Below are 22,725 nucleotides of genomic sequence, written 5' to 3' on the forward strand. Positions count from 1 at the left end.
TAGTGAGGCTAGAAATACCAAGAGAAGTAAATGCCAGAGTTGGACTTTGCCATTAACATGGAAATGTTACTAATGCGGGCGAAACTAGACAATAGCAGACCTCAGGCACCTGAACCTGGGTTTGGTGAATGACTAGAATCAGAGCTAGAGTAGAGAACAGCATTCTCAAGAGCTAAGCCCTCAGTATTAATAACGCAAAGACTTTTCAGGAGAATCCCTCATCTTTTCTGGATCCACATACACTCTCTATGGAGTGAGCTAGAAAATTATTTTGGAGAAGTATTCATGTATGTGATCAATTTCTTTTGCATGTTAGTTCTTAGGTAACCAATTTATGATGTTTGGTTGTCTGTTTTAGTACCTTAACAAGAAATATTCGACATAGGAGAGGAGAAAAGGTTGTTATCAATGTACCAAGTAAGTCTATCAGAGAGGTGGCAGGGTCGGTGGGGAGAGCTAACCTTTAGAAGTTTGATTGCTTTACTCTCACCCACTTCCTTTAACGTTTTTTTTTTTATTAATACAGTATTTAAGGACAAAAACACACCATCTCCATTTATAGAAACATTTCCAGAAGATGCTGAAGCAATGAAGGCTTCTAAACCTGATCACATTTACATGGATGCCATGGGATTCGGGATGGGCAATTGCTGTCTCCAGGTATTATTTCTAGTAGAGAGAGGCCCTGTGTCCTCCATTCCAATTGCCTAAATTTCCTTCATGTATTCATGTTTTCTTTCCTAAAAGTGATCTCATTTTCATCAGTAGCCATGCTGTTGACTGAATGGTGTTCATTGATATCACTGGTATATCTATTAGAAAACTAGTAAAGTCTTAAAATTAGAAGCACTCTCATGACAGAGGATTTACAGAATCTATTGTTCACTGCAAAAATATACAGTTGGTAATTAACTTAAAATATGAACTATTCTGTGGTTATGGCATCCGCTATTCTTATGCAAGGGATGCCTTGCTGTTTGGGCTGTGTGGTGCTTCGGATACCCAGGCTCTCCTGAGTAAAGTTCTGTGCGGAAATTAAACCTAGTTAGGCACCTGCCATATGTGTGTTCTGACTGTCCTGCCTCCCAGCCCCACCGTTCTCTTTCTATATGATGAATGTTTGCTGCCATCTAGTGACAGTGCAGCCTGGAGGTTGTAAACATTGCTCAAATCTCTCTCTCTCTTTGAAATTGAGCTGATGGATGCATTCCAGGATTCTTTAATCTACATTAAAATTTTACACTCATTAACATCTCTATCAAAAAATGAACACTTAGGGGGCCGGAGAGATAGCATGGAGGTAAGGCATTTATTTGCCTTGCATGCAGAAGGATGGTGGTTCGAATTCCAGCATCCCATATGGTCCCCCGAGGGTGCCAGGAGTGATTTCTGAGCGTAGAGCCAGGAGTAAGCCCAGAGCACTGCTGGGTGTGACCCAAAAATCAAAAATAAATAAACGAACACTTAGGGTCCAGAGCAATATTACACTGCTTAGAGCATTTTCCCAGGTCTCCCAAACACTACCAAGAAAAAATCCTGAACTGGAAATTCCACTGGGTGTGGCCCCAAACCCCAAAAATTTAAAAATTAAATAAACATGTAGTAGCTTGTATTTGCCTATTTCCCTGGCTAAGTTACATAGGAGATGGCATAGCCTTTCTCTTTTAAAACTGCCTGGCTCTAATCAGATGACAGTGGTTTTATCTGAGCTTACTGGGATACTGGAAGCCTTGGAAGGAGAGTGGAGCAGCACAATGGCTTGGGCCAGGGCTTGGATTCTTGCTGCTCTGGTATTTGGGTAACTTCCATCACTTCTTTTGGCCTCTTTTTCTCAGTAGTTGAAAAAGATTTATTTTTGATCCCCTGCCTGGTCTGATCCTAATCTAATATGTATTCAGTTGTTTTGTTTTTTAACAAGTAATTTGTTTAAAATTGTTAAAGCTAGCAATAGAGTAAGGACTGCTTAAAATAAAAATACCAAATAAAAAGCTAAAAGGGGGCCTCATGTGGGGTTGGAGACATAGTAGGGTGGGTAGGATACCTATCTTGCAAGCAACCAACCTAATTTTATCCCCAACATCACATGCTCCCCGAGCAACACCAGGATTTATCTCTGGATGTAGAGTCAGGAATAAGGCCAGAGCTCAGCTGGGGGTGATCCATTAAAAAAGGGAAGGGGGACTTTTGTTATTAACTCAAGAGCTTTAGCCAGTTCTCCCTTTCTTTGGCTTATTAAAAATCACAAGAAACGGTATAAAGCCTGACTCCCTCTATGGAAGGCTCCCTGGACCTTGACTTGGAACTCTTAAATAACAGCAACCCCGTCCAGTACATCATTTCCAACGGCATTCACACAGTATGTACATCTTGCATGTTACTATATATCAAGTGAATACCAGTCAAGTTTTCCATGCTAAAATATTTCAAACCATTTTAGCCATGACCAACAATATTTTTTCAGCTTTTCTTATTTGGTATTATAAAAAATATATCTCTCAAATAACTAGGCCAGCAAATGATCCTTAGAATTGGCCACATTTCATAAAAAAAAAAAGAAACCTTTAAACTTTTGACTGTATATCGGCTTACCTATCTTAATTGCAAATGTTTCTGAAGCAAACCATTAAGCTCTAGAACATTTGTACAATGCATGACTTTAAAATTATATCAGTGCTATTGGAGGATTGACTGCCCTTTGTGAGTTAAATATTAAGCCAGTCTTTGCCACAGATAGCAGAGTTGCTTCATTTTAGAGTGATTTATATAATAAAATAACATTTTATATAACATTTATATAAATAAATATGCCGAAATAGGTATCTCACCTATTGTTTATAGAGATATTTTGTTATCAAGTTTAGACTTTGTCATAGTTTTAGGAAAACATTGTTTTTTTTCTTGATGCCATGTCCTGCACCAAAACTAAGTTCAAAGTATAACTGTTAATTAAGTAGCCTTTACAGAAAATTAGAACTGTTTCCAGTGTGTAGTTATTATAAATGGCCTCTTAATACAAAAGACTATTATCCTTCCAACCCCCCAGCAAAAGAAGCTGTTTGTTTTGCTTTTATTTGGGAGGGCGGGGTGGATTAGTTTGTACAGTGCTCAGAGATTACTCGGGTAGTGCTGGGAAAGTACCATATATGGTGCCAGGGAACAAACTAGTGTTGGCCATATATGCAAGGCAATTGCCTTAACTCCTGGACTCTCTCCTGTTTTTGCTTCTTGTAAGTAGTTGTTTTTAGAATAGTTGTATTAAATATCTTATCTTTTTATCTGTTTAAAACTTAAAAAAAATTGGGGTTGTCACACTTGATGGTGCTCAGGGGTTACTCCTAACTCTGCTCTCAGAAATCAGTTATGGCAGACTTGGGGACCAGATGGGATGCTGAGGATCAAACCTTGGTGGGCCACAAAGCAAACTTTGGTGAATTTGCCTGGTGATCCCTTGGTGGTCTGCAAGAGGATCAAATCCTCGTGGGTACCAGATAAATACCTCCTGACCTGCTCTGCTATTGCTCTGGCCCTAAAACGTAACATTTTTTATCACTACTTTGTTTACATCTGCCCTCCATACATTCTCAGGTAGTCTCTGTTGTCTGTATGCCCTGGATTGTCTTTTTATTGTGTCTCATCATCAGCTTATGTGGGAGGTAGAAATAATCTCCTTTTGACTTCCTTTGCTTCACATTTTACTTGTTTCCCGCTAGTTCCTTCTATTTTGCTGCAAATGACAATTTTTCTTTTTCTTTTCATAGCTGAATCATAATTTGTTATACATGAGTAATCACATCTGTTTTAGCCAGTCATCTCTAAGCAGGGGCTAGAGCTTCTTCAATATTTTAGCTATTTTTTAAATATATTTCAGCTATTTTAATAACACTGCAATAAATCTAGGAGGGATGTATGTTTTTATTTGTTTTTGTTTTCTTCAAGTAGATCCTAGATACTCAGTAGTGAAAGTGCTGGATAATGCATAGTTTGAGTGCTAGCTTTATAGGGTTTTTTCCAAAAATGGTAGTACCACTTTCCATTCCCCCAACAGTACATGCTGTATTTTCCCCATACCTTCCCAGCAATTAAGTGGTGATGTTATTACTACTTTGGATAAACACCATTGTCACAAAAGTCTTAATTTGCATTTCCCTGATAAATCAGGGAGATTGTGTATATATTTAAAATATGCCTCCTAGATTCTTTAGAAAGCACACAAATTGCCCATTTTTTAAAATTCATTTTGTTTATGGGGGTTTGGCGTATTTTTTGTGTGTTTTTGTTTATGTTGCATGCATTTTTTAAATATACTTTGGGTGGTACTAGCAGTATTAGTCATCAGAATAAATTCCATTTGGTCATGGTATATGAATTAGTTTTTCTAATATTTGGTTGAAAATTTTGATATGTGTTCTTTGAGATAATTGGTTTGTAGTTTGCACTTAAGTTTGTAGTACCCTTTTCTGGGTTTGGTATCCAGGGTAATGCTGGCCTTAAACTATGCCTGGAAATATTTCAATATTTGGAGGGTAAGAATCTGAGAGTAAGAGGCCTATAGATTTTTGTTTCTGTTTTTGTTTGACGGCCACACCGTCGATCCTCAGAGTGCAGAGCCAAGAGTAACCCCTGAGCACAAATAGGTGGGCCCGGTGGGGGGGGGGGGGGGAAGGAAGAAAAGAAATCAGGACCAAAGCTCTAGTACAGTGGTAGGGCTCTTGCCTTGCATGCACCTAACATAGGTTTAATCCCCAGCTCCCCATTGGTTCCCTAAGCCCTGCTAACAATGATTCCTGAGCACTAATAGATGTGGTTCCCAAACAACAATAAAATTATCTCTAGATTACCAAATTTTTTTTCATCCTTTTCAAGTCATCCCTACCCTGGATAATTTTATTTAACATTACTTCTGATTTATTTAATATTACCTCTGATATTTCCTTCCCACTGTCTCTCTTTGAGGTAATTGCATTTCCAGCATCCTGGCCTATTCCAATTCACTTTGTTCATTATTTAGTTGAAAATAGTAATAAATTAGATGAGCCCCAGGAGATTTTTGAGCTCAAAGAGCTCAGAAATATGGTTTACCTAAGTGAGCCACTAAACAATAAAAAAAAAATGGGAGGAAGAGGAGAAGTGAGAGAGTCCAGTGTCATTACATCATTATGCCCCAAATCTGCCTAATTCTTTTGGTTTTTTGTTTTGTTTTGTTTTTGGCCCACACCCGGTGACACTCAGGAGTTACTCCTGGCTATTCGCTCAGAATCACTCCTGGCTTGGGGGACCACATGGGGTTTGAACCTAGGTCTGTCCTGGATCAGCCGTGTGAAAGGCAAATGCCCTACTGCTGCGCTATCACTCCGTCCCCAGATTTGCCTAATTCTTAGATATCTTACTTTCTGTACCTGTGGAGGCTTTCTGGGTTAGCATCCCATGTTCAGGACACAGTCTGAACCTTACTTGGAGATTATTTTTTCTGATTTGCATATACAATTTATTTTTATTTGTTAAAGAAAAATGCATCACATAGTTGACATAGTTGATCATAATACATTAGTTTTCAGATAAGTGAAAGCCAAGTTATTGAAAAAATGAAAGTAAAAATAAAAAATTAAGAAGATTTAAGAAAGAGAAAACAAAAAGCACAGTACAAGCACATTTGTAAAAATTTTATCTCCAGTTAAGTCATTAATACAATGGCAGGATTAGTAAGCTCTTGTTAGCTGTTCATTCTGTTAAATTGGTGTGTTCCTATAGGGATGACAGCGTCAAACAAATGAAGTTGTTCCAGAAATTTATAGCACTATTACTAATACTATGACTTTTAGGATTCTGTATTCTGGGTGAGGGAGGCAGCAAGCTTAGCTTTGGAGGGCAGGGTCTTGTCCCATACTCGACTCCCTAAGATGCCCAGCTTCCTGCTATGTGGGCCAGTATAGCCATAATCTTTCATAGTTCGATTTATATCTTGTTCAAGAAAAGAATAAGTCTTAAGGATCTGGCCAGTCTATGACACTTCCTTAGGTATTTTTTCCTCTGGACATTAGCCCTGAAATGCAGCCTGTTAGTTGGACTTTGTTGTTGTTGTTGTTTTTTTCTCATTGGCATAAGTTTATTGTTTTTGATCCTCAGAACAACCAAGCCAAATTAGTTTTTAATTGTTCTTATTTTTGATCCTGTGATTTACAATACTGATTGATATTTAATGATAGAGTGTCATTATAACAATCCAGCACTCACCTCTCTCAGAGTGTCCATTTCCAAACCACCATCTTTTTTAAAATAAATTATTTTTTAAGTAAATTATTTAATTTAAAATAAATTAAGTCTTTCACAGTTTTATTTAAGGTATATAATGACAGTGAATTATATATAAGGTATATAATGCCAGTGGGGCAATTCCCCACCACAGTGTTGACCTCCCACTACCCCTATTCCCAGCATGCATCCCATACTTCCACCCTTTGCCCCCTGGATTGCTCGTCTAACCGGTCCCCTTTGTATATAACATGTTGTACTGTAGGTCTTGATTCTTTTATCATCGACTTTGGGTTTGGTATTTAGGCCTGCTCATTATTTATTTCTACTCAATGTTCATGTAACTGTTCCTGCTACCATCTACTTTCTCTCCCACTCTCTTTCATTCTCTCTCTTTCCCTCTTCTACCCTCCCTCACTCTCTCTTGCCTTTTCTTGCTCTCTTGCTCTCTTCTTTTTTTCCTTTTAGACACTGTTAAAGCCAAAACCTTAAATTACAATCTTACTAAAAAAAAAAATTACAATCTTACTCTTTACTCCACTGGTCACCAGAGCACTGGTCACCAGAGAGAACTTTGGCTCTCTAGTTCTCCTCAGCTTCTTCTTGACAATTACAGTGGTTCAACTATCCACTTTTCTCCCATTCTTTTGTTGTTCAAACTATTATTCAATGTCATGCAGCTTGAAAACTCATTATTATCAATTCCTGTAAATGCAGCTGGTAATGTTAGATCCCAAGATGTTTAGTCACTGGTGAGGTCAGAGTCACTGGATGTAGAAGTCACTGCTGAGGTCAATCTTAGGCAAACAGAATACGTACTCACAAAGAAGCATCTCCCTTCCATTTCAGGAGAGTAGCTCAGTTTAGTACTAAAGTTTATTGTAGGTGGGAAAGAAATATTTATAGTAGGGAGAGTAACTTGGAGAGTAAGGTGTGGACTCCATGTCAGCCAATCTGTGTCAGTAGAATGTGAGGGGATTACAGCAGGGTGTATGCTTCTGTGTTAGGAAAGACAGGAAGGGGATAAGGGAAAGCAGGATGTGTGGTCTGGATGTTAAAACAGAGTGTATGCTTAAGGTGATTAGCTACATATCCCTTTTGTAAAAAAAAATATGAAGAGGAAACAACCTTTTTTAAGAAGTTGCTGGTCTGGTTGTTTTTTTTTCCTTTCCATAGTTTATGGTTTTGGTTTTTGGTTTATTCCTTTTTATTCTTTTTGTACTTTTGTTGCTACTCCCTTATTTTTTTATTTTGATTTTGTTTTGTTACCTTTTTCTTCTTTTTCCCTTCCTTCTTCTAAATGGATGTTTATAACACTTAGATGGACTTCTTGTTTTTATCTTTTTTGTTTGCCTTCCCTTTGCACCCCCCCAATAGTACCAAGACCAGATAGTCATATGTTCATTTGGTGGAAATAAAAAATGATCAAGACTTGAATACCAAATCCAAAGTCAACAACAGAATCAATACCTAATCTACAACAAGCTGTACAAGTGGGGAACAGTTCCACTAGCATTACGGGGAGTAAAGCAGGGAGATGTGGGATGCATGCTAGTAACAGGGATGGAGGGAGGACAATACTGGTAGGAAAGCCCCTCGTTTATTGTTACTATAATCCTTAAATATTACTATGAAAACTTTTTAATTCTCTTTTACCAAATAAAAATAAAAAAATAAGATTTCTAAGAACCTGTTAGCTTTCTGAAATAATAATCTGTACAAAGGAACTAAGCCAGTATAAGCCAGAGGCTTGCTGACCTCCATCATTTTTCTACTATTCCCCCTCAATTTCTTAATTAACTTAAATATATGGTTATTTGCTTAGGTAACATGGCTACTATAGTGCTAATGTTTATGGTGTTGATGGCCACTAATTTTCTCATAGCCCTCACTACTGTTCCAAATTACCTTTAATACAGTCCTCATTCTCCCATCCCACTTCCATTGCTTGACCATCAGTTTGTAGTTTTAAGTCAGAGGTTTGTCATTGTTTGATACGCTGTTCCTTATTTTATCTCTATTCCACAGATGAGTGAGATCATTAGTATTACTCTGATTTATTTAACATGATATCCTCCAGTTCCACGATACCATCTTTTCTTACAGCTGCGTAGTATTTCATTATGTATATATTAGCACAACTTTATTATCTGTTCATCCAGCTAAGTTTTTTCCTCCTTCCTTCCTTTCTTCCTCCCTCCAAGCTTTTTAAAAGTTTTTAAACCAAACTGCAAAGGAGGGGAATATGGGATGCATGCTGGGAACGGGTGGAGGGAGGACAACACTGGTGGTGAGAATGCCCCTGATTCACTGTTACTATGTACCTAAAATATTACTGTGAAAGATTTGTAATTCACTTTGGTCACAATAAAAATTATTTTTTAAAAAAAACCCTGCATTATTATCTTCAAGAGAATGAACATATATACCAGCACCCTCTCTTCTCTAGTCTCTCTTCCTTCTCAGTCTATCCTTGAGGAGGATGCTAATGAATTTGTGTTGTTTTAATAATTTGCAATTCTTAGGTAAAAGTTTTAATACTTTGTAATTTTAAATAGGTAACATTCCAAGCCTGTAGCATATCTGAGGCCAGATATCTGTATGATCAGTTGGCCACTATCTGCCCCATTGTTGTAAGTATAAATTATTTTTTAAAAAATATACTTGTTTTTATAAGGTCTGTGTGTACAAAATTTGCTGTGTGCTTAACTCTAGACCAGTATCTCTGAACCTTTTCCCAATCATAGCCCCTTTCTGACTTTGTTTTCTTCCAGTGCCACTCCCTACTGCATGTTGGGTTCCACCTTGTCTCATGCTTTGGGCCCTCCCCCCCCCCATATTTATATACTTCTCACTTGGAATCCCCTAAGGCCACAATGGCTAACCTATGGCACACGTGCCAGCAGTGGCACGTGAAGGCCTTGCAGCTGGCATGTGGGAAGGTCCACAATTAAGATATGTGGCGTGTGCAGCATAGTTTTTAGATACTAAAATCTTGTTATTAAGGTTTAATTGACGTGCTGGCACTTTTGAGGAAATTCTTTGGTCTTGTGCAGCAGTTTGGACACTCGGGCTCAAAAAGGTTAGCCATCACTGCCCTAGGGGTATCCTGTGATGCTTCAGAGGCCATATAGTCACAGTTGAGTAACACTGGCCTAGGCAAACCTTTGCTAAAAAATGAACTACCCCCTGTAGATCAGTTAGTATAGCATGAAGTGGATGGAAGAAACTATTGTGAGATTTGAATTTTGTCATCAAATAAATCAAAGCAATAGAAATTTAATGTTGCCAGTTTATTTCTGTATTTAAGTGTCAAATCTGAGTGTTTTTAACTATCGCAATGTGTTTTCACAGTATAGAGAGGATGTGTATTTTACCATGATGATCACAAGTACAATAGAAAGTAGAGCTCTGCATAAGTTGTAGAATTAATTCCTCTTAACCAAAAATAATTGCCAGGGACTTCTTTCATTATGTATAGTTATCACTTTGAACTTGTTGATGTGTTGACTTTTGTTTTTAGATGGCTTTGAGTGCTGCATCTCCTTTCTATAGAGGCTATGTTTCAGACATTGATTGTCGCTGGGGAGTGATTTCTGCATCTGTAGATGATAGAACTCGGGAAGAGAGAGGACTGGAGGTGGGAATAATTTTTTTAATAGCCTTTTTTAATCAAGAAGGTAAATGGGGTTAATGTGACTGATAATTTTGAAATTTTCCTTAAATTTTTATCTTTAGAGGGTTAGTCACATGTGGGAAGAGACTACCATGTTTTAAACCTGTATCTTTGTTTTCATAATGTTTGTTGAGAAGTATGTGGGGTATGTGATTTTATTTGAAAGGGGAGTTTGTGTAAATTTGTATTTGTTTTAATTTCTAAAGCATTTTCTACACTTTTATTTGTTTCTGATTTTTAACAAAAGATTTTTTTGTGTGCTATGTAAATTTTTTGTTTATGTTGCTCTCTACTGTGGGGAAAGTGTAATTTGTTTTTATATTCTTCACATATATAAAGGGTTAGATTATTGCCAGCTAACCTCCAGGGCTAGGATTTAGACAAAGCAACTTTTAAAAGCGTTCTCACAAGTGACTCTGGTGTTCTCAACCAGGACTATACTGCTACTGCTGAATATTAATCATTGTTGATTATACTATGAAAAAATTTATACAAATCATTTAGATAGTTTTACACTACCAGGTTTTTTTTGGTTTCCTTTATTTATTTATGTATTTATGTATTTATTTATTTATTTATTGGTTTTGGGGCCACATCCGGCGTTGCTCAGGGGTTACTCCTGGCTGTCTGCTCAGAAAGAGCTCCTGGCAGGCACGGGGGACCATATGGGACACCGGGATTCAAACCAACCACCTTTGGTCCTGGATCGGCTGCTTGCAAGGCAAACATCGCTGTGCTATCCATCCGGGCCCTTTTGGTTTCCTTTTTGCATTTTTTTTTTTTGCTTTGAATCATTGCATTTATTATTATAGCTTAATAATCGCTATGAGTGAAGAAAGACTTTTAAGTCATGCGAGAAAGTGATCTTCAATTATGGCCAGAGTTTTTTAAGAATTATTTTTGTTTTTTAACAAAGGCCATTCACCAGCAGTGGTGAGGGCCAGGAATACAGAGCTGGGGGTAGGTTCAGGGCTTGCATGGGATTGGTATGAATAACAATGTGCTCTGCCACCTAGCCAGTTCTTAGCCCTTCCAGGTATTTTAAAATTGTCATTTTCCTTAGAGATAACTATTTTGAAGGTTCTTATAGTAAATTTGAATAGCTTTATATAATTATTGTACATAAAGTCTTACAGCATTTTAATAGAATCACTATTTGCAGATCATTTTATATGGCTTTTTTTATTTTAGCCACTGAAGAAAAATAATTATAGGATTAGTAAATCCCGTTATGATTCAATAGATAGTTATTTATCAGCATGTGGTGAAAAATATAATGACATCGACTTAACTATCGACAAAGAAATTTATCAACAACTGTTGCAGCAAGGTAAGTGTCTATTTTTTTTTCTAGAGTTGATTTCGTGCCTATAATTTTCAAAACTTTTTGCTGACTCTTAATCTGGTTTCTGTTTTTAGTGTGAAGTGTCTAACTTTTCCTATGAGGCTGCTTGTTCCTAAAGTTTCAAGTTCCAAAACTTGTGAGTTCTACTTGACTTTTAGAAAAAGGAACTTACTTTGGAGGTGTCTAAATTCACATTAGTGCTCCAACAGGCATTTTGTAAGGAGTCAATACAGTTGGAACACCTAGTGTTCAGAGGATAAAATCCTGGGTAACATCAGAATTTTGAGTGAACCAGGCATTTCTAAGCGTTAGGTAACCTTGTTTCAAACTTCCTGAGCTGTCTTTTTCCTTACTGAACTTTGAGAACAGTAGACTCTAAAATTTGACATCACTCCTTGCATGCCTTCTCTTTGCAGGCATCGATCATCTACTGGCCCAGCATGTCGCGCATCTCTTTATTAGAGACCCACTGACTCTGTTTGAAGAGAAAATAAACCTTGATGATGCTAATGAATCTGACCATTTTGAGGTACCTTCTCAGTTTTAAATCCATTTTCACCCTCACCAAATCAGGCAGTTTTCTGCACCTGCAAACAATTAGCAGCAATAGAAGCCATACTGCTTTACATTACACAGTAAAAGGTAAGAAAAAAAGTTGTGTGTTGTTTTTTTTTTAACTACATCCGAAGATGCTCAGGATCACTGCTGGTGGTACAGAGAGGACCATATGGGATGGATGTCAGGTATCAAACCCAGATTGGCCATATTCAAGGCAAGCACCCTACCCACTGTACTATGACTCTAGCCCCAGAACTCAGAACGTTAAAATGGCCTAAAATACCTTTATATTTTATTTTAACTATGTTCTATATTTTTCTTTATTTTTTTCTGGTTCAATAGTGAAAATTTCAAACATTCTACACAAAAATAACATAAGTCATTTTATTGCTGTCCACATGTTACCCAACTTTTGTTCACACTTACTGTTTTGTTTTCCTAGCAAGTCACATGCCAAGAAAATCTTAAATTATTATTTTGTAACTTATAAATGAACAGTCCTCACTAATTAAATAGTAAATCTTAGTAAATCTTTTAGACACATAGGACATTGGTTTACAATAATCTTCAGTAACTATTTAACAAACTTTAATATTTTCTTAGGACACATAGAAAGTTGATTTTGTTTGTTTGGTTTTGGGTGACGTACTGCAGCACTCTGGTTACTTCTGGCTCTGTACTCAGAAATCACTCCTGGCAGGCTTTGTGGACCATATAGGAAGCCTGGTATTGAACCTGGATAGCCTGCATGCAAGGCAAACACCCTACCTGTTGTGCTATGGCTCCAACAACAAAGTTGATTTTATTCCCTGCTCTTCTATTGCAGAATATTCAGTCCACAAATTGGCAGACAATGAGATTTAAGCCCCCTCCTCCAAACTCAGATATTGGATGGAGAGTAGAATTCCGACCCATGGAGGTAAGACGCATACCATTGGCTGGAACTGGCTCAGGGGTAACCGACCTTACTTCCCATAAGCCTTCTGATGCTTTTACAATAACTCTTAGATTAACTGGAAGGCAATAACGAACTAAACTGTATGTGTTCAAAGCTGATGATTTGTTTTCTGAAAAAAGATTGTGAGTGGAAGACTTCCAGACCCAGGCTTACTAATTAATAGGATCCAGATAGTTTATATAGTTGATCAGTAACATCTCCCAACTTCTTGTGTCTAGGTTCAGTTAACAGATTTTGAGAACTCAGCGTATGTTGTGTTTGTGGTCCTGCTTACCAGAGTGATCCTTTCTTACAAATTGGATTTTCTCATTCCATTGTCAAAGGTAAGGATATGTTGCTATACTGATATAGATACCTATACTTACAGTTGCTCATGTGTATATAATACTTATTTTGAAATATGGCCTCATTTAGGATTTGTCATTCTTGAGAATAAAATATTTATCCCACCATCTTATTCTCTTTCCTTTTAAATCTAAGATAATGCCATAGATTTGGGTACTCTTTTTTTTTTTGTTTGTTTGTTTGTTTTTATTTTTGTTTTGGGCCACACCCGGCAGTGCTCAGGGGTTACTCCTGGCTATCTGCTCAGAAATAGCTCCTGGCAGGCATGGGGGACCATATGGGACACCGGGAGTCGAACCAACCACCTTTGGTCCTGGATCGGCTGCTTGCAAGGCAAATGCCGCTGTGCTATCTCTCCGGGCCCAGATTTGGGTACTCTATTGGCAGACTGCTACTGTCCTTATTCAGGCTCATTCAAAATGAGATTTAAAAATGCATTTGAAGTGTCACTATATTTCTAGAGTATTTCAATTCAAAATGGCTGGAGTAAGCTATATATATATTGATTTTTTTTCCTTCAAATAATTTTTTATTAAAATACCTGCAATTTTATACATTCAATACAGTAATATTAAAATTAGGATGAGAGGAAGGTACAGCTAGTAAAATGTAAGAAAAATTAGTGGAATGAAAATTCTTTCAAAAAAAGTTTTTTACTGTTGGACTGATTTGTTAATCATCCTCATCCCAATAAAAAGCCTTCAGTGAAATGCTGATAAGTAATTTATCAGATCAAGAGGTCAAATAATGGTTATAAGCATGTTCACCAAACTCAGACTTGATGAACCTCAGGAAAAAAAAATTTCTTGGTTCAGAAATGTAGGGAAAAAATCTTATTAGAAATGAAAACATATTGATGCCATGGTAGAATTTTATATGTATTTATGCTTCTAGAAATGTTGAGATCACTCCAAAAATCATGTCTCTTCCTGAGTATGGAAAAGAAGGACGGTACCACTTCAACATTAACCCTCTAAGATTCTTTATGTAATTTTTAAAATTTAAGCACTGTGAGATGCAGTTAGAAAGCTGTTCATAATTATCAGTCATACAATGTCTAGCACCTTTCATCAGAGATTTCCCACCACCAATGTCCCCAGTTTTCCTCCCACCATCCCTCCTGTCTGCCTCTATGGAAGACATTTTTCTTCTCTCCCTTTTTTTCTCCTTTTAGACACTGGAAATAATAAACTTCTAAGATTCTTAATAGGAACTTTAAGAGACTTTTGAAGTTTTAAAAGCTTTACTGGGGCTGGAATGATAGCACAGTGGTCGGGCATTTGCCTTAAGCGTCCAATTCAGGACAGACTCGGATTCAGTCCCCTACATTCCATATTGTTCCTGGAGCCTGCCAGGAGTATACCCTGAGTGCCTCCCGGTATGACCCAAACCTTTCCCCACCCCCAAATAAAGCTGTGCTTTGAGGGGATCATTGGAGAAATAGAAAATTCACAAAGGAGAGAAAAGGTTTGGGTTTTTTGTTTTGTTTTGATATCCACTGGTTGATAATATCCAGCGGTGCTCAAGGCTTATTCCTGGTTCTGCACTCAGGAATTACTCCTGGCAGGTTTTGATGGGGGTCATATAGGGTAATGAGGATTGATCTCAAGTCAGCCATGTACAGGACAAGTTCCCTTCCTCAGATACGAACTATACTGTGGCTCTACCCCTAAGGGGAAATTGTTTTGTTTTAATAAAGCACCATGATGTACAGTTATTCAGAATTGAATTTTAGACATTTCGTGATTTTATGTTTCAGTACCCATCCCACCACCAGTATCTTCTGTCCACCAATGTTCTCAGGTTTCATCCCATAACCCTTTTTCCCAGTCTGTCATCTTGAAAGTTACCTTTTTAAGTTCAGTTTGAGTCCATGATTTCAGTGTTGTTGACTGTGTCGTTTGGATATTTAGCTCTATCATTCCTTAGCACCCCATGACCCTTTCCTTCCCTTGCTTCTCATCTATCTCTTCTTCTCTTCCCCTCCACTCCACTCTTTTCTTTCCTTCTCTTACTCTAAGGTCAAGGGTGATCAAGGTGTCTCCTAATGGAGAGTTTTTGACTCATAAATGAATTGATTGCCAGAGCCACCAGGTGGGCGTAGCAGTATTGTCAATCCTCTGCAGTTGGGGGCTTCTCACCTGATCCCAGACCTAACAATCTGCTGACTCTTTCTTTCTTTAGCAGAGTGAGGCAGCAAAATCTAAGTTGCAGGGAGGGCAGTGAACTGCACAGAACTGCACAGAAACTAGCTCTCTACTCTGCATTTCCCTGAGATTTTGAGTTACTGTTGAGTAAGAGAACAACTCCCTGCTTCAGTTTGGTCACCAAAGTGCTTTGAATAGCAAGCCAAAAGAAACTTTTTATGTCCAAGCAGAGCTCAGGAGGGCAGGTCCTCAAAATCTAATGACGTGGTGCTGGAAAATATCCATCTCTATAATGCTCAGGAGCCTCCAGATTGCACCTGGCAGCGTTCAGAACCTTATGATTACCAGAGTCAAATCAGGCTCAGTATGTACCTCAACCCCTATTCTTTCTTCCCAGCCCATTTATTTTATTTTTTTAAGTTAAGCTGCTTTTTAGAGTCTCCCATTGTTATTAAAAAGGACATACTTGTGTGAGGTTGAGTAGATGTCATATAAAAGAAAGTCCTGTTCTTCCATCAAAAAGCATTGGGAAGAAAAGTAGAGTCCTTAAGGGCATGAATCCTTACTGAAAGTCATCTGTTTGGCCAAGAATGTTTTCACTTAGTTTTCTTTTTTTTCTGTCCCCTAGGTTGATGAAAACATGAAAGTAGCACAGAAACGGGATGCTGTCTTGCAGGGAATGTTTTATTTTCGGAAGGATATTTGCAAAGGTATTACATCCTCTTGATCTATAGAGCATCATTGTAAGCCTAACAAATCTCTAAAGTACCATTGTCCCCTTTAACTTGGTAGGTGGCAACAGTGTGGTGGATGGCTGCGGCAAGGCCCAGAACAGCACAGAGCAGGCTGTGGAGGAGTACACTCTCATGAGCATAGATACCATCATCAATGGAAAGGTAAAGGGGTGGGGTATGATAGAGTGTTCCCCAGACAGCCTTCAGGGTAGACTATTTGTTAATGTTCCCTGCTCTCACAGGAAGGCCTGTTTCCTGGGCTGATCCCCATTCTGAACTCTTACCTCGAGAACATGGAAGTGGATGTTGACACCCGATGTAGTATTTTGAACTACCTAAAGTTAATTAAGAAGAGAGCATCTGGTATGGTATCCTTTGCTTTCTTTTTTCGAAATATCTTAATTTCATAGACAAAGTCATCCTAAAAAATTTAGATTTGGAAAGTCATAGTTCAAGTGTACTTTATTTTTAATTAATGATTTTTCACATTTTGGCATTTACAATTAGGTGCATCTTTGTTCTGTTTAGTTTTTGGGCCCCAGTGCCTGTTGCTGAGAGCCTGTGTAGTACCAGGGATCAAACCTCAGCCTTTTCTGCAAGCAAATGCATGCTCAGTCCATTGAACTATCTCTGTACCTCCTTTTTTCTTAAATCGATGGTATCTGAGATGATGAAATACAAACTGCAATATCTGCATTGCTTGTGTATTGTTTTTTCATTCAGTGGTATATGGACATGATCACGGCCTCTTTTTTGTTACTAAATAACTTTATAGGTAAACAATCAACACAACTAGGATGCCTGGTCCTTCTATTTCCAGATAGTGGACACCCTAAGAATGCCCTTCTTTGTGAGCTTTGAGGAACTCACATTAGAGATGCCTAACAGGGGTTTGGCACAGGGAACTTCAAGCTGTGAATAACAGTAACAGTGGTTTAGAATCGATTTTACTTGGGCCTTCTATAATTTTATTCTCCACCCCCTGATCACTCAGAATGTAACTGCCTTTTGAGGTGTCTAACATACCAGCTCTGTGGTCTTAGGCCTCTAATGAGAGGGGAAAGCAAGCACTGCAATACATTGGAACTGGTTCCTTTTTCTCAAGAGTTGACAGTGGCAATGAGTGGGGTATGGTCTGTTTGTTTTGTTACCTGCCTGCAACCTAAATTTCCTCAGGAGAAATTCTTGAAGCACAACATAGATAATATTCTTTTGTTTGTTTGTTTGTTTTTGGTTTTTGGGTCACACCCAGCAGTGCTCAGGGGTTACTCCTGGCTCCATGCTCAGAAATTGCTCCTGGCAGGCACGGAGGACCATATGGGATGCCGGGATTCGAACCGATGACCTTCTGCATGAAAGGCAAATGCCTTACCTCCATGCTATCTCTCTGGCCCCGACAATATTTCTTCTAAAGTCCTGTCATTGATAATACCAGAAGGTTCTACTGTTTTTCTTCAAGATTGTGTTTATGTTGGCCACTAAATGTTCTTCTGTTGTTTTTAATTTTTAACTTCAATTGCTTAAAAATTCTTTTTTCCAGGAGAACTAATGACAGTTGCCAGGTGGATGAGGGAGTTTATTGCAAGTCATCCCAGCTACAAGCAAGACAGTGTAATAACTGATGAAATGAACTATAGTCTTATTTTAAAGTGTAACCAAATTGCAAATGAATTATGTGAATGCCCAGAGTTACTTGGACCAGCATTTCGAAGAGCTAAATATAGTGGAAGTAAAACTGACTCTTCGAACTAAATATCCTACAGAAGGAAAATTACATTACTGTCTAAGAACTTAGTGCCATTCTACAGAACTTACTCAGCCCATGAACATAGTGTGACGAACCTGCACTGTTTCTTGGGTCAGTGGGCCAAAAGTGTATTTTCTGCTTTTATTCATAGGTGAAGAGTTTATACAGTGTACATGTACATAGTATTTTTATGATTAACAGTGTATTTTAATAACATTGTATCTAAAGTAATTGTTAACTGACTTGTACATTTTTCAGTTATTAACTCTGGGGGAACTGCTATCTAAGCAGTTTTGTGTAAATGTAATGCACTGGTAATTGTAATATACTTGCATTCCAGAGTTTTACATGTTTACTGTACATTTTCTTTAAAAACTTTTCTCTGGGACCTGATTCACTGAAATTTAAAATTTATCTTATTACTTTTCTTTGAGTCATCGCTTTTGTTGTATATGTAAAGCCATTATTTAATCCATTGGCGTGTTTCCTGGGTAATCTTAGATTTCTTGCACTCTATATTTTTTTCTTACCAGAATAGTTAATCACTTGATCACCCTGTCCCAGCTGTCATCATGAAATAAGACCTACTGATCTGATTGCTTTTAGCAACAATATTTTCATTCTTTGTTTGAATTTTCTAATTCAAACATTTAGATTGTTCTGTAGAAATAGAGAAGCAGACTCTTACCCTGGATTCAAGTGTAGTGATTACTGGGAAATTGGAGTGGGAGTGTTGTTTTTTTTTGTTGTTGTTGTTGTTGGTTTGTTTGTTTGGTTTTTTTTGTTTTTTTTTTTTGTTTTGTTTTGTTTTGTTTTTTTGTGGTTTTTAGGTCAAACCCGGCAGTGCTCAGGGGTTACTCCTGGCTCCATGTTCAGAAATTGCTCCTGGCAGGCTCGGGTGACCATATGGGACGCTGGGATTCGAACCGATGACATTCTGCATGAAAGGCAAATGCCTTACCTCCATGCTATCTCTCCGGCCTTGTTTTGTTTGTTTTAAGGGCAAAAGAGGAAGAGTTCATTTTCTTCCTGAACATACCAGGATAATTCTTAGAAATGGACATCTGCCTGTTTTTTTCTGTCTGTGGCATACTGAAAATTTCAAAGCACATGCAGTTGCTTAAGTTCTTTTGTTCATTTTTTTCCATTTACATTAAGCATACTGACATTCTCTTACAAGCCACCTGAGAAATATTCTACAACTCTGACCCCTCTCTGAAACTCATAAATAAAATGTATAACTAAATCATGATAATGCACTAAGCTTTGTGAATCAGGCTCCTGAATGTTTTCATTGTAAATAATTTGTTTTACATGATTGTTAGCTTTTTTGTTGTCATCTCCCCTCCCACTGTAAAAGTCTTTAATAACTATGGATAGGAGACTATACAAACCTTTGCAGGCATATACGTATTTACATTCTCATGCTAATTTCAAGGGATCACTACAAAAGCTGCTTTGGCAGTTTGTGTATAAATACTGAGATTTTTATTCTATTACATACAATGCATTTCAGAGAATTAAAAGAATACTGTTTTTAATTTGCAGTTTGCTTGTGTAAATCAGTTTGTTAAAGGGCAAATAAGCTAAAATGCTTGTGTGAGGAAATAAATGTGAAATTAGCATTCTGAAAACTCTTGAGTGTGTGAGTTCTACCAACTAAAAGGATGGTGGGGCTCACTTTTTAATTAGTCTAGATACTGAATAAAATTGTTTTTTATTGGGATCTTTGAATGTTTTAGAAAGAAGCATGTCAAAAATAACTTCTTAGTGACTTAACTGCCAGCCCTTAGGAGAAAAGAGACTCAAGTGTGTAACCACTGGTCTTCAGAACTAATATTTTCTCTACTATAGGTGGCTGCTGTACGAGTCCTTGCCCATGTGGTACACACCAATCTGAGAATCTATCAGGCCTAAAGCTTGTAGAGAGAAAAATCCTTAAAAGATCCTTCGAGCATCCAGGGTCAGGGAAAGGGCTAAGAAGTGTGTCCTGGCTTCACAGTGTTTTGCTTCTCAGGGTTTCCAGAACTATCAATAAGTAGATTACTGTACTGCTAGGGCTTCAGAGATGCTATTAATAAGCTTCCATTTAGATTAAGCCTGTCCCCCTTCCCCATGAAGATAAGTTGCTGAGTGTTACCAGCTGTTCTCCCAACTCTACTCTTCTTTCATGTAAATATGCAACATTTTCTGTCAAAAGGAAAAATCCTTGCCAAGTAACATTTAGAAAGGTGCAGACTAAAAGGAGTCTGATGAGGTTGGACCTTAAGTTGGACAACTGTGGTGGGTGACATGACCTTGTCTGAGAAAATCTTAGAACTATTCTCATTTTTTGTTTTATTTGGGGCCACACTCAGCAATGCTCAGGGCTTATTCCTGGCTCTGCTCATTCCTAGTAACACTCAAAAAATAGCATAGGTGAATCAGAAATTAAACACGGGCCAGAGAGATAGAATGGGGGTAGGCATTTGCCTTGCATACAAAAGGACAGTGATTCGAATCCCGGCATTCCATATGGTCCCCCGTGCCTGCCAGGAGCAATTTCTGAGCATAGAGTCAGGAGTAACCCTCTGAGCGCTGCAGGTGTAAACCCCCCCCCCAAAAAAAAAGGAAATTGAACACAGATCAACTGCCTTAGATCAAGCGTCCCAACCATTGGGTTATGACTGGCTCCTATGCACCATTTTCTTAGCCAATGGAAAACAAAAAACCACACAACCCTTAAAGTACTCACATTGGACAAAGTTGAATGCAAAATGCAGTAAGAAAAAGCAATAGGGGGCCAGAGAGATAGCATAGAGGTAAGGCGTCTGCCTTCCATGCAGAAAGACAGTGGTTTGAATCCCGGCATCCCATATTGGTCCCCTGAGCCTGCCAGGAGCGATTTCTGAGCATAGAGCCAGGAGTAACCCCTGAGCACTGCCGGGTGTGACCCAAAAACAAAACAAAACAAAAAAGAAAAAAGCAATGGGCCGAATAACACAAAGACAACTGTATTCTGTCAAATTAAGGAGCCAGCTATATTGACATATCCACAGTAGCTGATACTGTGATTCTGCTTGGATATGCAGGAAGAGATTAAGTGACTATTAAAGGTGACAAACCCTGCAACTTTCTGTTCTCAATGGCCTCCTTTGAAATAATATGCCCTTCCAAGAATGCAGTGAAGAATGTATATTTTAAAGTTCTCAAGAAGCTAAATAGTAAGAGTGAGATCCTCAATGATATGCTTAACTAATGCATCTATGTGGCCCTGTTATCCCTGTTTCTGTTAAATATCTCAACATCCATTTTCAATCAAGAATGTGCAGTTATCGAGCATAATACACACACAAAAAAAGTTCTGTTTTTAATTCAATAGTAAGACATCTTGATGGTCACATTTCTTTTTTTTTTTTTTTTTTGGTTTTTGGGCCACACCTGGCGGTGCTCAGGGATGACTCCTAGCTGTCTGCTCAGAAATAGCTCCTGGCAGGCACGGGGGACCATATGGGACACCAGGATTTGAACCAACCACCTTTGGTCCTGGATCGGCTGCTTGCAAGGCAAACGCCACTGTGGTATCTCTCCTCTCTCCGGGCCAATGGTCACATTTCTAATAATTACATTTTTATCAATAATCAGGTGATCAATTGACTCCTTTGCATTCAACAATAACTTAGTTCACAATAGGCAAGATATGAAAACACTCAAATGCCCAACAACCTGTGAAGATGTGGTATGAGTTCTCATATGGGTCTGAAAGATATGCAGCAAGGTAGCAACAAAGGCAGCACGAAAAATTTCACAGAACTGAGTTTAGGAGAAGGTTTGAAAGGTGCTAGGATCCTTGAGGAGGGATGTGGATACACTTGAGATAGGATTCATGCTCAAAAGACGTACATGAAAAATCAATAACAATATTTAAATCACAGTACTTCTGTCAGGAATAAAATAAACAATAGTCACAGTTCATAGGCCATAAAGACATGATAGCCATATTTACAGACAATAATGTCATATTTAGCACATTTAGTCAGTCTTTCACATTCATACCTAGTATATAACTCAGCCTGGAAATGGCTACTATAATAATAAGCACTAATTATTGGTTGCCACTATGACACCAAATATTTAGCCTAATTTTTAATATATTAGTTCTTTAATTGAGTCACTGAGATACACAATTACAAAGTTGTTCATTGAGTTTGTCAATGTGCAAACCCTTCACCAGTGTGCATTTCCCATCAGCAGTTTCCCTCTCCTGCCCTCTCCCTTGCTTGCCACTATCTTAGCCTAATGCTTAATCCCCAAAGAACACCCCTCTCATTCATAGATAACTAATAGTTATCTAAACCCTTAACTAATTTATCCAGTCATTTTAGCTGAACAATTCACAGCTACGATTGCTGCTTCTCCTTATCTGATTGGAGAGAGAACATCATCTTTTAAACATTAGCTGATGGTCCCGAGGATGATTCAGTAGCCAAAGTTGAGGCCTCAAATTTGATCTCCAGTGCATCCCACATTCACAAAATGTGCTCCCAGAGCTTTGCTGTCTAGAACTAAGAGCACAACAGAAAGTGATCTTCCAACACACTGTAGCCAGGCATATGCAAGCACTGCAACTAAAGTGTGCAAACCCTGTGAGCATCACAACCAAATGTCCAGCATAGCAGTTATGTATGACCCCTGGTTATTACAACACAGCAATGAAGGAAAGGGAAACAAGTATTTGCCCAATAACAGTATTCATCTCACTAGTTTTATTTCACTCTTCTTTTTTGGTGGGGAGGGGTGGCATACCTGGCGGAACTCACTCAGGTTAGTCCTTGCACTGTCCCCTGAAATTACCCCCCTCCCCCCGTCAGGGTTGGGGGAATCATATGGAATGCTGGAGATTGTCTGCCGCATGCAAGGCAAACGCCCTAATTGTAGTGCTGTTGCTATAGTGAAAGATATTTTGCTGTTCTTTTGGGGCCACACC

The 22,725-nt window shown here is 38.2% G+C and overlaps 1 protein-coding gene across 1 annotated transcript in view; it reads left to right on the plus strand.

Moving 5' to 3' along the window:
• The window catches only part of GCLC (glutamate-cysteine ligase catalytic subunit), a 52,613-nt gene extending 34,530 nt beyond the window's left edge, over positions 1-18,083 (plus strand). The window contains exons 5-16 of the mRNA XM_049776852.1: positions 359-417; positions 527-660; positions 8,808-8,882; positions 9,773-9,889; positions 11,117-11,255; positions 11,687-11,799; positions 12,655-12,747; positions 13,005-13,109; positions 15,907-15,988; positions 16,071-16,174; positions 16,255-16,375; positions 17,553-18,083. Coding sequence (XP_049632809.1) covers positions 359-417; positions 527-660; positions 8,808-8,882; positions 9,773-9,889; positions 11,117-11,255; positions 11,687-11,799; positions 12,655-12,747; positions 13,005-13,109; positions 15,907-15,988; positions 16,071-16,174; positions 16,255-16,375; positions 17,553-17,764 — 1,354 coding nt within the window. The 3' untranslated portion in view covers positions 17,765-18,083. The remainder of the gene's footprint in view (positions 1-358; positions 418-526; positions 661-8,807; positions 8,883-9,772; positions 9,890-11,116; positions 11,256-11,686; positions 11,800-12,654; positions 12,748-13,004; positions 13,110-15,906; positions 15,989-16,070; positions 16,175-16,254; positions 16,376-17,552) is intronic.
• Positions 18,084-22,725: the final 4,642 nt, after the last annotated feature.

The sequence above is a fragment of the Suncus etruscus genome, chromosome 7 (genome assembly GCF_024139225.1).
Source record: "Suncus etruscus isolate mSunEtr1 chromosome 7, mSunEtr1.pri.cur, whole genome shotgun sequence".
Taxonomy (NCBI): Eukaryota; Metazoa; Chordata; class Mammalia; order Eulipotyphla; family Soricidae; genus Suncus; species Suncus etruscus.